We start from the raw sequence: 13767 nt of genomic DNA, 5'->3' as shown, positions 1-13767 counted from the left end.
CGGCACTGGTTCTGGAACCAAGGTTCTTTTGGTGGAAAAGGCCCAACAGTGTCAAAGCTTTCTGTCAAAGGTCATGGGTCCTACAGTAGGACAAACCCATTTTGTATCACCTATCTGCCCTCAGATTCCGCTCTGACCTCTGAAATAAAGCATAATATTGCCAAAGATTTAATTGACAATGTTTGTTTCATGAATAAGAAGGAAGAAAGAAGAAGAAGAAAAAAAGAAAAAATATAACATTTTAATTATTGATTTATTGATGTGAATTGTCATTTTTCAAAAGAACAGTAACATTTTTTTGCATTTGGAAGATAGACAAAGGAACATGTTATCTTACAGCGAAGGTGAGAGGGGAACAAAATACAAAAAACTAAATCAGCCTAAGAAAAAACAAGTGCTAGCCACTGTACATAGTAAATTCTCTGATCCTGATAAAGATGGATGACATATTGCCAGTTAAGAAATGGCTGTAAAATGTTTGGGCTGGTGGCTCAACAAGTGTTCTCTGTTAGCAAATTCAGGTCACAAACAGTATAATCAAATCAACCTGTTGTTAGACAGGTGAGGGATCAGTGTGATAAGCAATAGGGGGGAAGGAGGGGATTTTGTACCCATGTTTAATCACTGGGTTAATGAGATTTTTTGCTAAGTGCTAACAAGCTGGACCCCAATTAAGATCATTTAAACGTTGCTCCTGCCCCACCTTTCCTCCCTTGAGTAGTATAAAAGCTTACTGCATGCCTTTCTTTAGCTCCAATATTATATTATTCATGCCCATTAAGCCATCCACCCTCTCGCAATTTCACCCATACACAGTGGAATAACTGTTAAGAAGCAATGTGGCTTGCCAAATAGCATCACTAAACAAACATCCATTAACCTCTTGCATCACCCTCTTCTCACAGTTATACTTTACTCCGAACTTAAACTTGAACTCCGTACTCTTCTCCTTCTCTCCACATGAATCCTTTCCTGTGTGTCGTCCTCCCCGCATTTATCCATTCCCCTATACCCTTTCTTCCTCCTCCTACTCATCGTACACTCTAGGGTTGTGGTGGGGCTCCTCCAAACCTGGCACTCTCCAGCTTGGCGATGAGGGCCATGATCTTGGGGTTGCCCTGGTACTTGGCAATGTTGGCTGGGTTCCGGGCCATATCCTGGAAAGCGGCATTCACTTCTGGGTCCTGGAGTTTAACGTGCAAGAGAAATTAGATCACTTATAAAAGGCAACAATGGAAACTTTGTGTGGTGCAAGTTACATTTACAAATGGGTATGACATGCTTTGCCATAATTTCACATTATTATTATTTTTTAAATATGAATATTGTAGACATAAAAACAATAGATATCTAACAGATAAAAATACAGAATAGTTATAAAAATAAAAATATAAAAAATAAAATCTGTCCATCAATAATGTGACACTTTTATTTTTGTTTTGATTCTTTTTTTGGATCAGGAACTGGGTAGCTAAATGGCAATGATGTGTAAAAATGCACTGATGAAAAGTGGTGCAAGGCAGAGGAGGAACTTATAACATACCTTTATGGCATTAACGATTTCAGGGTCCTTCAGGAGATCCCCAATTCCAGGCATGCCAAACGGCATGCCACCAGGCATACCACCTGGCATTCCTCCTGGCATGCCTGGCATGCCACCTGGCATTCCTCCTGGCATTCCACCTGGCATGCCACCTGGCATGCCTCCTGGGAAGCCTATAGAACCAGAGTTATGTTAAAAAATCAATCCAAGTTTTAAGTGAGCGTGGTGCATGTGTGTGTGCGTGGCTCTGTGTGTAGCAGTTCATTTCAGGGTCACGTGTGTGTGTGTGTGTGTGTGTGTGTGTGTGTGTGTGTGTGTGTGGTGACCAGCAGTATTACAGGCTACATACAAACATACACGCACGCACGCATAGTAACAAACCTACACACACACACAAACTCTCGCTTAGGAGTGGTGTGACCACTGCTCAAAAAGGACTAATGGTTTATGTTACATAGTCAAGTACAGAGTTTATACAAATTGTCATGGGAAGCACAGGCAATAATTGGTCTGTGATTTAGGAGACAAAATGTCCTATATTCAACTAAGTGAAAAAAAAGCAAACCCAGTTTGAAGTGAGCGGGGGATTACCCTCCCCCTGTATGTGTCTGTGTGAGTGTGTGCGCATGCATGGGCTGCTTAACAGCACCACCGTCACCAGTCAAGCTTAGGAGATGGTGTTCCACCTCTCAAAAAGCTAACACTTGTCTTTATACCTGGGAACCCTGGGAAGCCGCCAGCTCCACCAGCTCCTCCACCAGCAGCTTGTCTAGCCTCTTCCTCCTGTTAACAACACAAATATGTTATATTTTTATATCAGTTTTAATATTCATGTAGCACCCTACTGTGTTAAAAAGATGCTAGTTGGGGAGAATAATCACCAGTACCGTAGGCCTTGCATTTCCAAAACTAAATACATTTAAGCGCCTTTCAGACGGGAGCGAGTGACATGGGCGTTCTCGCTTTGATCAGCAGGGATTGCGCCACATTGGAGACACAAACACAATAGCTCCGCGAATAACGCAGGGCGATATTTACAAAGACGGCCACAATCCAGCTCTTGCCACCCATGGTCGTGTGCACAAATGAGCACTTGTGCAGAATTTCACGGGGCCGTGCCTGCTCGCCTCTCCGCTCCTCTCAACTTCTCTGCGCATCCCAAATAATCGCTCGGGCATTCTCTGTACCAGATCTGGCGCTGCAGTAGTAGGGTGAGGTGGGTCTTAGATAGGAACTGCTTGGTGTGGAAGATGGGGGATAGGGGAGGGGTATGTTGGTGCTGGCGCCCAAAAATATGGGTGGCATGGTGGTATTCAGCTTATGTAACAGATTCTACCAACAGAGTCAAATAGTAAGTGTTGCTTTTCAACAATAACACAGCAACATAAATATCTTTAACAGATTCAATGCACATATTAACCCTCCATGCCAATCTATCTCATGGTCCAGTCCAGAACTGCATTCTGTATATACAGTAGGTGCTCGGACACTCCGGGTACTTTTTGCCCGAACACCCTGGAACATAGACAGACATCACAGGTAAATGTAAGCATAATATAAAACCCTCACCTTATACAGTATATTGCTATACATCTTACAAACCAAGCAGTACCTTCCGGAAAGCCCCACAATACTACTGAGTTTATTTGTGACAGAGCGGTTCCATCTCTGCATGCATGCACGAACGTGCGCACACACAGCAAAATCTCACCCTCTGTGCCCGCTCATGTTCTTCCCTGGCTTTCTTTATCCTCTCCTTCTTGTCCTTGATCTCCTTCTCCTCCCTCTTGCGCGCATACTTGCGCCTGTGCTCGATGATTTTGTTAGCCTAGAGGACAGGATTGGAGACCTGGTTAGTACTGCAGGGGAAATTCAGTTTTCAGCTTGAGTGCCTAGGGGGCAGAGGTTAGTGTTTAAAGGGCCATTTCACCTCTGGGACAACCCAATCTTATTTTATTGTTGTTTGGGAGACAATCAACACAATCCTGAGTTATTTTTTGTGTTCAATCTGTGTTTTGAGATATTTTAGTATTTCAGCATGTACTAGTAATGCGTTTTGCATCATGGAAAACGCATCACTAGTACATGCTGAAATACTAAAATTCAAAAAAGTTCATGGACACCTCGAGTCTCAAAAGCAGTTTGGCTGTCAAAAATGGAAACATGGGCATTGTCTCATTAATCTATTTTGTGCCTCCTCGTCTCCTCTCTCTTGCTGAACGTGACCTGGAAATCGATCTGAAGTTCAATGTACCATCTCGAAGGATGTCTGTCCCAATTCATAAAAAGCATCTTTAGAGGATTCTCTTGCATTCAGCACTAAGCAGGTCGGAGAGGCTTTAGCTATTTGTATTATGAAGAAGAAGACCCGGATTGGATCCACTGGTCCAGATCTTCAAATAGTCAAATAAACATAGGGCATTCAGCACTTATTTGTTAGTCTTCCCTTTATGAAGGTTATAATACTAAGTAATATGTTTTTGTGAAAAAGGTACAGATACAGAAATCTCCAGATATGGGAATAAAAGGGACACAGACATACAGGTACAACAGATATTGCATAGCTAGGCAAGGCATGCATTCCCAACTTGCATTGTTCCTGACTTGCGTTGTTCTCAATCAGGAACGAGTTCTATAAAGTTCAAGCTGTCTGTCTGTCTTTCTGTCTGGACAGATTATGCCAACTGTATGGCGTGTGGTATTAACTCCAGTCACTTTTAGAGCAATGCAAAGCAGAGAGGAGGTGTGCTGTGTCTGTGTCCAGCTGACGCTTGTTGTGGGCTCGCCTGGAAGGCGAGCACACGTATGTTATCTTCATTATTTATTTATTTCTATATTTATATACTAGTCAGTATCTCCTCAAAACTTTGGCGCGCTACATCTCTTAAACGCTTACACCTTTCAACACCATTCAAATTTTTATGTGTTCAGCTTACTGAGGACACGTGTGCTTGTACTTTTGGTTTTGAAATGTTTTGTAGTTTAATTATAAAAAAATAAAAATGTTTAACTTTAAGCACCCAATGCATTTCCAATGGGTTTAGTGAGTGGGGAGAGAGTGAGACAGAGGAAAGGGACCCATGTTTATATTAAGTCGCTGTGGCTGCAATATTCACACTTCAGATATGCTATTTATATCAATGCGTTCACACAGGTCTGCTGTCTGATTTGATCCAAATGTCTAAGCTGTGTGATGTATAAAACTATAGTTATAGTTAAAACTATAAATAAATGTCCCTCTCCACTCTACTGATTGACACAGCTGTGATTAAAGGCTTGGCTGTCATTGGCTGTTCTGTGGTGATGTAGCCTTACATAAGTCGGACCTGCAGTGACAATGCGAAAGTCTCGGCAGAGACGTCTTAATGTAAGGCTAGTGGTGCTGCAAAGTAACCAAGTACATTTACTCAAGTATATACAAACAAGTACTTGTACCTACAGTACAATTTTTAGGTACTTTTACTCTAATTTCCATTTTTGTTACTTATACTCTACTATAAATACAGCATTTGACAGCTTCAGTTACTTTTTATTTAGCAGATTTTATTATTAATAATAATAATAATTATTAACACGCACGCACGCACACACGCACACACACACGCATACACACACACTGACACACAAACAACTGTTACTGTGTTACTGTGGAGACGTTTGCTTGTATTTGTCTTTGACACATGTTTTGTAGTGTTTTAGAAATTTAACTTAAAAAGAATAAGGTTCCCGGGCGATGGGCTTTACAGTATATATCCTAGAACCCGCAGGGGCACTCTGTGTGGTTGTTGTTGGTTGTCAGGGAGATATCACAACCAATGCATTTCCAAATCAGACGATCAACCGAAGTGGACCCACCTGGCAAAACCACACCCCAAACACTTTAAAAGCCATGAATTTCAGCCTGTCTGCATTTGAATCCTAGTATATCCCATATGCATTTGGATCAGCATGTCCCGTACTGTATACCAACTTTTACTTTACACTTTTGTTACTTATACTCCACTGCAATTGCATTTGGCAGCTTTAGTTACTTGTTACTTTGCAGATTTTATTATTAATACAAAACATACGGTAGATGAATCACGTAGAAGCTGATCTACAATGTGACATTGCGACATGTTGTGATCTTGTAGATCTGCTGTTTTTAAAAAGCTTGTCAATATTAGGACCATCTGCGTACTATTACTTTGATGTGGTTTGCTGGTTTGCAAAGTGTAGTTCAGGGACCCCTAGGACACACACACACACACACACACACACACACACACACACACACACACACACACACACACACACACACACACACACACACACACACACACACACACACACACACACACACACACACACACACACACACACACACACACACACACACACACACACACACAGGTTCCCCATCTTTCTTCCCAGGCTTTAAACAGCCATAACTTCAGTTCCCAACATGCTACTGGTCTTGAACTTTTGTTGTTGGTTACCCGTCCACATTATATTTTAATTTTATTTTGATTTAATTGTCCATACCTTTAAAGGACCAGGTCACCTCTGGGACAACCAGATCTTATTTTATTGTTGTGTGGGACACGATCAACACAATCCTGTAATTTCTTGTGTTCAATCTGTGTTTTTAGATATTTTATTATTTCAGCATGCTACAACTGGTCATATGATGCTTTGTAGCATGATATTGCATCATCTCATGCATCATATGATGCAAAATGCATCATATGACCAGTTGTAGCATACTGAAATACTAAAATATCTAAAAACACAGATTGAACACAAAAAATAACTCAACATTGTGTTGATCGTGTCCCCACACAACAATAAAATAAGATCTGGTTGTCCCAAAGGTGACCTGGTCCTTTAAGTTCATGTAATAACACTGCTTGTCTACATTGTATTTGCATTACCATTTTACGTCAGTAAAATGAAAGAGAGCATTGCCTGGGAACTTGACACTTTTACTATTATTGTTTTGGGTTGGAATCGAGCCCACACTGTTTCGAAGGAACAGTATTTCTAGTTAATGTTACACATCAAGGCAATAACTGCACGGTCTTACATCCATTCTTAAAAAAAAAGAAAAAACCAAAGACTTTTTTTTAGGCTACAGTTGGTTGGTTAAGTCCAGATGACAACATTATGACTTGAATATGAGGTTAGTGGAACCTGAGAATCCCAAGAAAAAGCCGTTGGTCCAGGCTGCCATGCCCGAGAAACCTGAGAATTTAATTTGATTTCATTTATATAAAACAAATAAAAAATGGGATCGCCGATCGGCCTTTCCTAAGTGCTCCAAAGACAGGGCTTCCGGTTTGGGGCCAGAAACGGAAATGGATACGCTTTTTTGGGGGGCGGGACAACACGTTCCTCTGTGCCACTCTCTCATGCGTTCACTTCCTTGTTACACAACACTGCAGCTAGAGCAGCAACCATAGCATGGATTAAACTGGGATGTTTTGTGGTCGCGAGCGGACCACAGGTGCGCGTGGATCATGGACATGCACGTGCCCACTTTAAAAGTACGAAAATCGCGGCAGTCAACCCCGGAAGTCACTGTTTTTTTATGGCAGTAAATGGGTTAAGGACATCAGAAATCTAAATTGACTATGTTCTGTAACAAAGTAACAAATCGTCTGTGCCTTATAATGATGCTTTGGCGATAATGGCATATCATAATGATATCAGGTTCTGTACCTTAGGTTGGACTTCCTTCAACAAAGTGCTGGCATCATCATCATAGTCCAGCTTACATGCTGTAGCCAAGTCCTTGGCTGCCTCCTCCCAGTTACCGAGGAGCCTGGGGTTTACAAAGACACACTCACCATTAGCTACACTGATCTCTCCTCAAGATTTTCATTTTGGAGCCACACTCATGGCTCCGATGCAAAAATATGCAAATAATACATATCGGTTGTAACATTTACAATTTATTTAAACGTTAAAACCACTATTTGAAAACATTGTCTTCATTTGGGTTTACCCATGGCTAACCCTAACCCATTTACACATTTATATTTTTGTATTTGAGCTATGAGTTGCGGTTGCTTTAGTTTCCGACAGTAGATATTCATTTTGATAAATAAGAGAAAACATACTTGTTAGCTTTCCCCCGCCATTTGTAAGGCTGTGCAGAGTCTGGGTTAATGTCGATTGCTCTGTCGCAATCCCTCTTGGCTGCATTAGGTTTCTCCATCCGGATGTAGACACTGATATAAAGACAACAAGTCTGTTACATTCACCACACAGTGCTAACCTTGACAGATAATGTAACAAAGATACTGTTGCCAACCACAGAAGAAAACATACTTACAACTTATTAATCTTTTTTAAACAAGGTTTAAACATATTTGATCATAATTGAGGCAAAAGGTAATATCACCCAGCACTAGCCAGTGCTGAACACCACATTTAGATCTTTCGGGAACTCACCTTGCCCTCTTGGCATAGAGAATGGCTACACAAGGGTTCAGCTTGATAGCATCAGTGAAAAGGTCTAGGGCTTTCTGAAGATCACCTAATTGACAACAACAAATGAAACAGCTTATCGTTGGGTGAAAAATTAATTAGAAAAAAAAAGTTCCTTATTATAATTAACTCATTGACTGCCAAGGCACGAGTTTCACGAGTTATTACAGTACTCCCAGGCTGCCACAGCCCGAGTTTCCCGAGTTGGAAGCCATTTTGAAAAAAAAAAAAAAAAAATTTTTTTTTTTTCAAAATTTTTTTTTATAAAAAATTTTCTAAAAATGCCTCAAATGTATTAGGCATGATCGCAATTGCGAAATTGCATGTTTAGCCCCATAACAAACACATCTTTCAAAATGTCAAAAATGGCTGTTTTGTCTGACTTTGAAGGCTTGTATCTCATGAATGCCTGAACGGATTTCCAAGCGGATTTTTTTGTTTGAAAGCTGTTAAAAAGTACTACACATATGGTGCATGATCTAGGCATGGGCGTGCACGATCCGTGCACTAAAAATTGATCCGTGCACTAGAAATTTGGAAGGTGGCAGTGTTTGTTTTGTCTGACTTTGAAGGCTTCTATCTCATGAATGCCTGAACGGATTTCCAAGCGGATTTTTTTGTTTGAAAGCTGTTAAAAAGTACTACACATATGATGCATATATGGTGCATGGGCGTGCACTAAAAATTGATCCGTGCACTAGAAATCTAGGATAGTGGCAGTCTGGTACTTGGGGGCCATCTTGAAATGGCATTCAATGAGTTAATAGAAAAACATTTAAAATTGTGAAAATTGTCAATCTACAAGTTCACAAACACAACACGTTGAAATATGGAGATACAAGATGTATACTTGACAGTGAAGTTATGATAATCTGGAACAACCATGGACACTGCATAAATAGCAATGCCATTCACTTTTATTGGAATTCTCAACCCACCCTCTCCTAAAGCGTCAATGGCCTCCATCTTCTTCTCATTGGCCTGGTCCATCATCTCCTCTGTCACCTGAAAGACACAGTCAAGTTCAGTCAAGTCTGGCCTGAGAATTTTAAAGCCCAAGTAGTTTGCATAACATGTTGGGATCTTTGGTAGACATGGAAATGTTTTCTATTAAATTGGGTGTTATTCATGCTTGGTGATATGGGTTCAAATTAAACATCACATTGCGATATCTTTAAACAAAATGTAAAAAACTTATTTCACCTCCAGATCAAAGTCTCCCATCTCCTGCGGTTCATCTGTATCTGGTTCAATCACCCCCTCATTGTCGATCTCTACAGAAGAAAACAGTTTAACCTGTGATTTAATGCCTACAAGAATACAACCTTCTGTGATTAATAACCACTGCTTTACAATCTAAATTAGCGGTTTCAAGAGAATTTGCAGGCAATGTCAATAGCCTCTAGTTTGAGGACTATAACGTTACACTTGCCAGTCCGCACGGAAATGAGTTTCATTTGATTTATATACAATATTCACTACCATTGTGTACTGTAGAACAGTCGCCCTGAGTCTGATCTCACGCTGCTAACACTACCATTTTGGGTTGCCAACTTAACAAAACAAAAGACGTAGTTAAAGCGCAATGACAATTTGGTCGAAGTTTGAGTGGCGTAGTTAGCTTGTCATGATGAAACAAGTCCAATCAGCGAGATATCTTGGTCCGTTGCTTCATTGATTTGAAAACTACATAGACTTACATTGCGCAGTGAAACAGCTCTCAAAGTCACTTTTTTAGCAGATAAATGAACACAAAGCTGGTTTTGCCAACATATTACCAGTAAGATGCCCTAAGGGCGAGAAGCACATGGGCGGTTACACACCTCTATTCAGAAACACCTTTATTCAAAAGATTGACTTCCATTATTCTAAATAGAGGTTTCACCTAACCCTAACCTAAACCCTAACCTCTGTGGGGGTATTTCTGAATGTAGGGGTGTTTCTGAATAGAGGGCTGCCCCCCATATGGGCGAGTGCAGGCATCCGCCTGGGTGACAGCAGACTGCTGGGCGAGCGCTGACGCTTTGGCATGGGATCAACTTTGACCCCCCCCAAAAAATAAAATAATGCACAGACCTGATTGGTTGTTAAAGTTGGCCAAAATGTGGCCACATTTTGCCAAAAATATGGAGATGACTCACTGGACACATAGACAAGACCACATGAGAATGACACAATAAGTCCATATATGAGCATTCCCATTTCCCAGATAATGGCTTAACTCATTGATGACCTCGGGGAACCCTAGCCTCCTTCAAAATTGGTATGAAAAGTCACCTTCAGACAGCTGCTACCCGTGACTTGTAAATAGACTAAGCCCCCATGCCCCCCCCCCCTTTTTTTATTATTCTTTTTTCTGCCTTTGTATTTTGATGTTATGCTTTTGAAACTGATATTAACCTAGATAAAGTACTATGTTCTATCCGTCTGTCTTTCAATGTTATATGAGATACTTAAAGTGTGGTTCCTGTGGAAATAAGCCTCGGCTTTCTAGGATCTCCTTTTAGTTGACCTTGTACCAGTGATTTGTACTGTCATGAAACTGTACTTTTTTCTATTGCAAACTTCTAATAAATTCCTCAATCAATCAAAAAACTCCATATATGGGCATAAAAGGGACAAGGACGAAATTAATTTGCTTTGCAGTTGGTTGTTTAAGTTGGCCAAAATATGCCCAAAATGTGGCCATATTTGATATGACTGACGTTGTGACATCATAGATGTTTGACGTCATAGACCACATGAGACTGTAACATCATTGCAATGTCAGAACAGGTCAGCTATATCCTCCTGCTGAGCTGTGATGAGGTGTCACGGTCACGCACTGTGACGCACGGAAGGACATAATAAAACCATAATCACATTAGCAGGTCAGAAATGCCTTTCATTAATCAAACTTTCACATTGACAGTGGAATATTGCTGACAGTGACACACCCAGATCAGAGATGTCACATCTATGGTACATTTCTCAATACTTGGGAAACTGCACTTACAGGAGATTTCCTCTGTGCCCGCATGAACTCAGACAAAACATTGCACTGGAAAGAGTCAGATATAGACAGTGTGCCACTTTACAGCCCTCTAACTAGAAGCCAATGACTTTATGGATCTATTATATGTGGATCTTGAATTAGGTCCCAGAAAGAAACCATCTGTCCCAAACCCTACGTAATGCTGTGCTGTATGTGGGATGGACAAACCTATATCACTCTCTTCACTCTCAGAGAGAACAGGAGGCTCAGGAGCTGCTCGAGTAAAGGTGGGAGAAGGACCACATGGGCATCCACCCTGAAAACATCAAACAGTGTAGTTGTCAATTGTTCGTAATAGTGAGATTTGTCTGTAAAATTAAAAACAATTCTGTCAGTGTTGACACTAAATACCTATCATTCTTAGAGGTAAGCAACATAAAATAGTGTATACAATATTTCCATACAGTACTGAGTATTGTTATTTTGTTATATTTTGTTATATTATATTGTTTTTTACCTTGCATGAACCGCCAGTCTTGGAAGGTCCTGGTGGAATTTTGGCACCCATTCTGCACCAAATGATATAAAAAAGAATTCATTAAGCCAATCCATAATAGTTTGGAGTCCAAAACCTGTGACTTACATAGTTGAATTCAAAATTCTGATAGAACAACAACAAATGTAGAATTTATGTCATATTTTCCAGAATTTGGGAGATACTGCGATACCGCCATACCGTCAGTAAACAGTGACTTATTACCGTGATAACTACAAATCCATACCGCTACTACCGCACCAGCCCTAATAGGACTGGGTGCAATAACCGCAATACCACAGTTGTGTAATGCATACCGCAGTGTCGAGTTCATAACCAATTATACCGTGATTATTATTTTTTTTTTTGAGCGGTGCAAACCGCTCCTACATTTCACTTGGTGTGTATCAGTCTGATCTGTGTATTAGTACGGATCTTCATGTATGGAGATCCGTGCTCATACACAAAGTAACTGACGTCACGGACAGAACGGCCCATACAAGGACATATGTACGTGTGTCGTGTTTGCACCGCTCACTTCGCACAGGTGCGATTTCATTTATTTACATTAATTTCAATTTGAGATACCGCCATACCATCGGTAAACAGTGACTTATTACTGCAATAAGTAAAAATCCATACAGTAGTACCACAACTGCAGAGGAGTAATAATTTATACAGTACCACTGCTGCTCGAGTCAGGGCTCCAAACTAACTTTTAGTTGTTTGCACTGCTTCCAAACTGTTTCATATACTGTAAGGGTACCAGCTTAATTTAAGTGCATCCACACATCCACTAGTAGCACTAGTGACTGGACAGATCTTGGGTGCATGTGCAGACCAAACGGTTGCACTCTAGAGTCGTTAACACTGTTCCACTTGGTTCCACTACTGACAAAACTGAACAGTCAACGGTCAAATAAATCCCCTCTTGTAATCATATATGGGTGACTTGCTAACATGTGTTGTAAGCAGACCAGGCCGTGCGTGCCATACACACCCCTCCAACCATATCCTGACGAATCCCAGCTCGGGTTGGTGCAATACAGCAGGATTGGATTCACACAGTTGTACGAAGGACTTCAACTCTGTCACTTTCCGTGGGTCCATGTTGGCTCCTCGGGTCCGTCCGGAACACTTGGAGCTGCTCATGAAACAACAGACAATTAAACACAATGTTAAAGCAGCCAGTGGTGTAAAGTAACCAAGTACATTTACTCAAGTACTGTACTTAAAGGGGAGGACCCCCCATTTTCAATAATCAACTATATCATTTATATATAATATATAATATATGGTAATGTTGATGAATCTCATATAACATTGAATGACAGACCAATAGAACATAGTACTATGCAGTAGATATTTTCAGGAAAATAATAATAATAATTACTATATTATAACAGTGCCAAAAATATATACAGTATATATAAAAGTCTGCTCTGCTGTAGTCTACTTTAAGTACATTTTGATAGCAATACTTTTGTACTTTTACTCTAGTACATTTTGAATTCCTTTTTCCACCACTGCACTGACAAGTGACAGAGACAATTAAACACGATGTTATAGTAGCTGCTCGTAACGTTAGCGTTAAACTGATATTTTACCACTCCCATTTCAGGGAAACAGGAAACCCATTTCGGAATTTGGAATGATTATGACGGTACGTCGTCCCAAATACAACAAAAATGCGTTCCGAAACGGGCCAGGAGGAAACAAGAGTTTTTTATAAACAACCGCAATAGCCGCTTGAAATAGTCATTTACAAATAAACACAGCGTGGATTTGATTAATTAAAGGTTATTATTACGACGTGGTGATTTCATACCAGAAGCTTCTGGAATGATTCTGCAAGACGCTCACGCGCTGTGTGCATGTCCATGCACCAATATTACATACAAACAGCGCAAGAGGATCACCATTCATGATTAACGCGTCGTCACGATGTTGTACATCACGTTTATACGCGTTTCGACGTGGTTTCCACAAACCACCGCGAATCCAACGGCTACCAACCCACCTGTAGGGAGAGTTAGATCCTCTTTGACGAGCTGTGGTTGACAATAAAGAAACTGCAGCAGAATAAATTGCCCACACAACGAAGACAACACTTCTTCAATGGAGGAGGCGTCGCTTAGATGTTTTCTTTCAGGCGTTGCTACAGACAGAAATGATCAAAACCAGTGGTGGAGGGAAAGTACTTTGATATTTTGCTTAGGTAAAAGTAACAATACTGCAATGTAG

The 13767-nt window shown here is 40.6% G+C and overlaps 1 protein-coding gene across 1 annotated transcript; it reads right to left on the bottom strand.

Annotated features, from left to right (window-relative positions):
* Positions 1-240: 240 nt before the first annotated feature.
* Positions 241-13668, bottom strand: st13 (ST13 Hsp70 interacting protein). The gene is made up of 13 exons (XM_080722927.1): positions 13544-13668; positions 12524-12667; positions 11506-11557; positions 11217-11304; positions 9218-9288; positions 8953-9019; positions 7979-8063; positions 7645-7755; positions 7244-7346; positions 3255-3371; positions 2260-2326; positions 1544-1716; positions 241-1184 (listed from the first exon to the last, which is right to left on the bottom strand). Exons 2-13 carry the CDS (start codon positions 12631-12633, stop codon positions 1044-1046), a joined length of 1185 nt encoding a protein of 394 aa, XP_080579053.1. The 5' UTR covers positions 12634-12667; positions 13544-13668; the 3' UTR covers positions 241-1043.
* Between the last annotated feature and the right edge of the window lie 99 nt (positions 13669-13767).

Source organism: Nannobrachium achirus, assembly GCF_963921795.1.
Source record: "Nannobrachium achirus genome assembly, chromosome: 4".
Taxonomy (NCBI): domain Eukaryota; kingdom Metazoa; phylum Chordata; class Actinopteri; order Myctophiformes; family Myctophidae; genus Nannobrachium; species Nannobrachium achirus.
The sequence above is the reverse complement of the archived record's forward strand: the minus strand, read 5'-3'. Positions and strand labels throughout refer to the sequence as shown.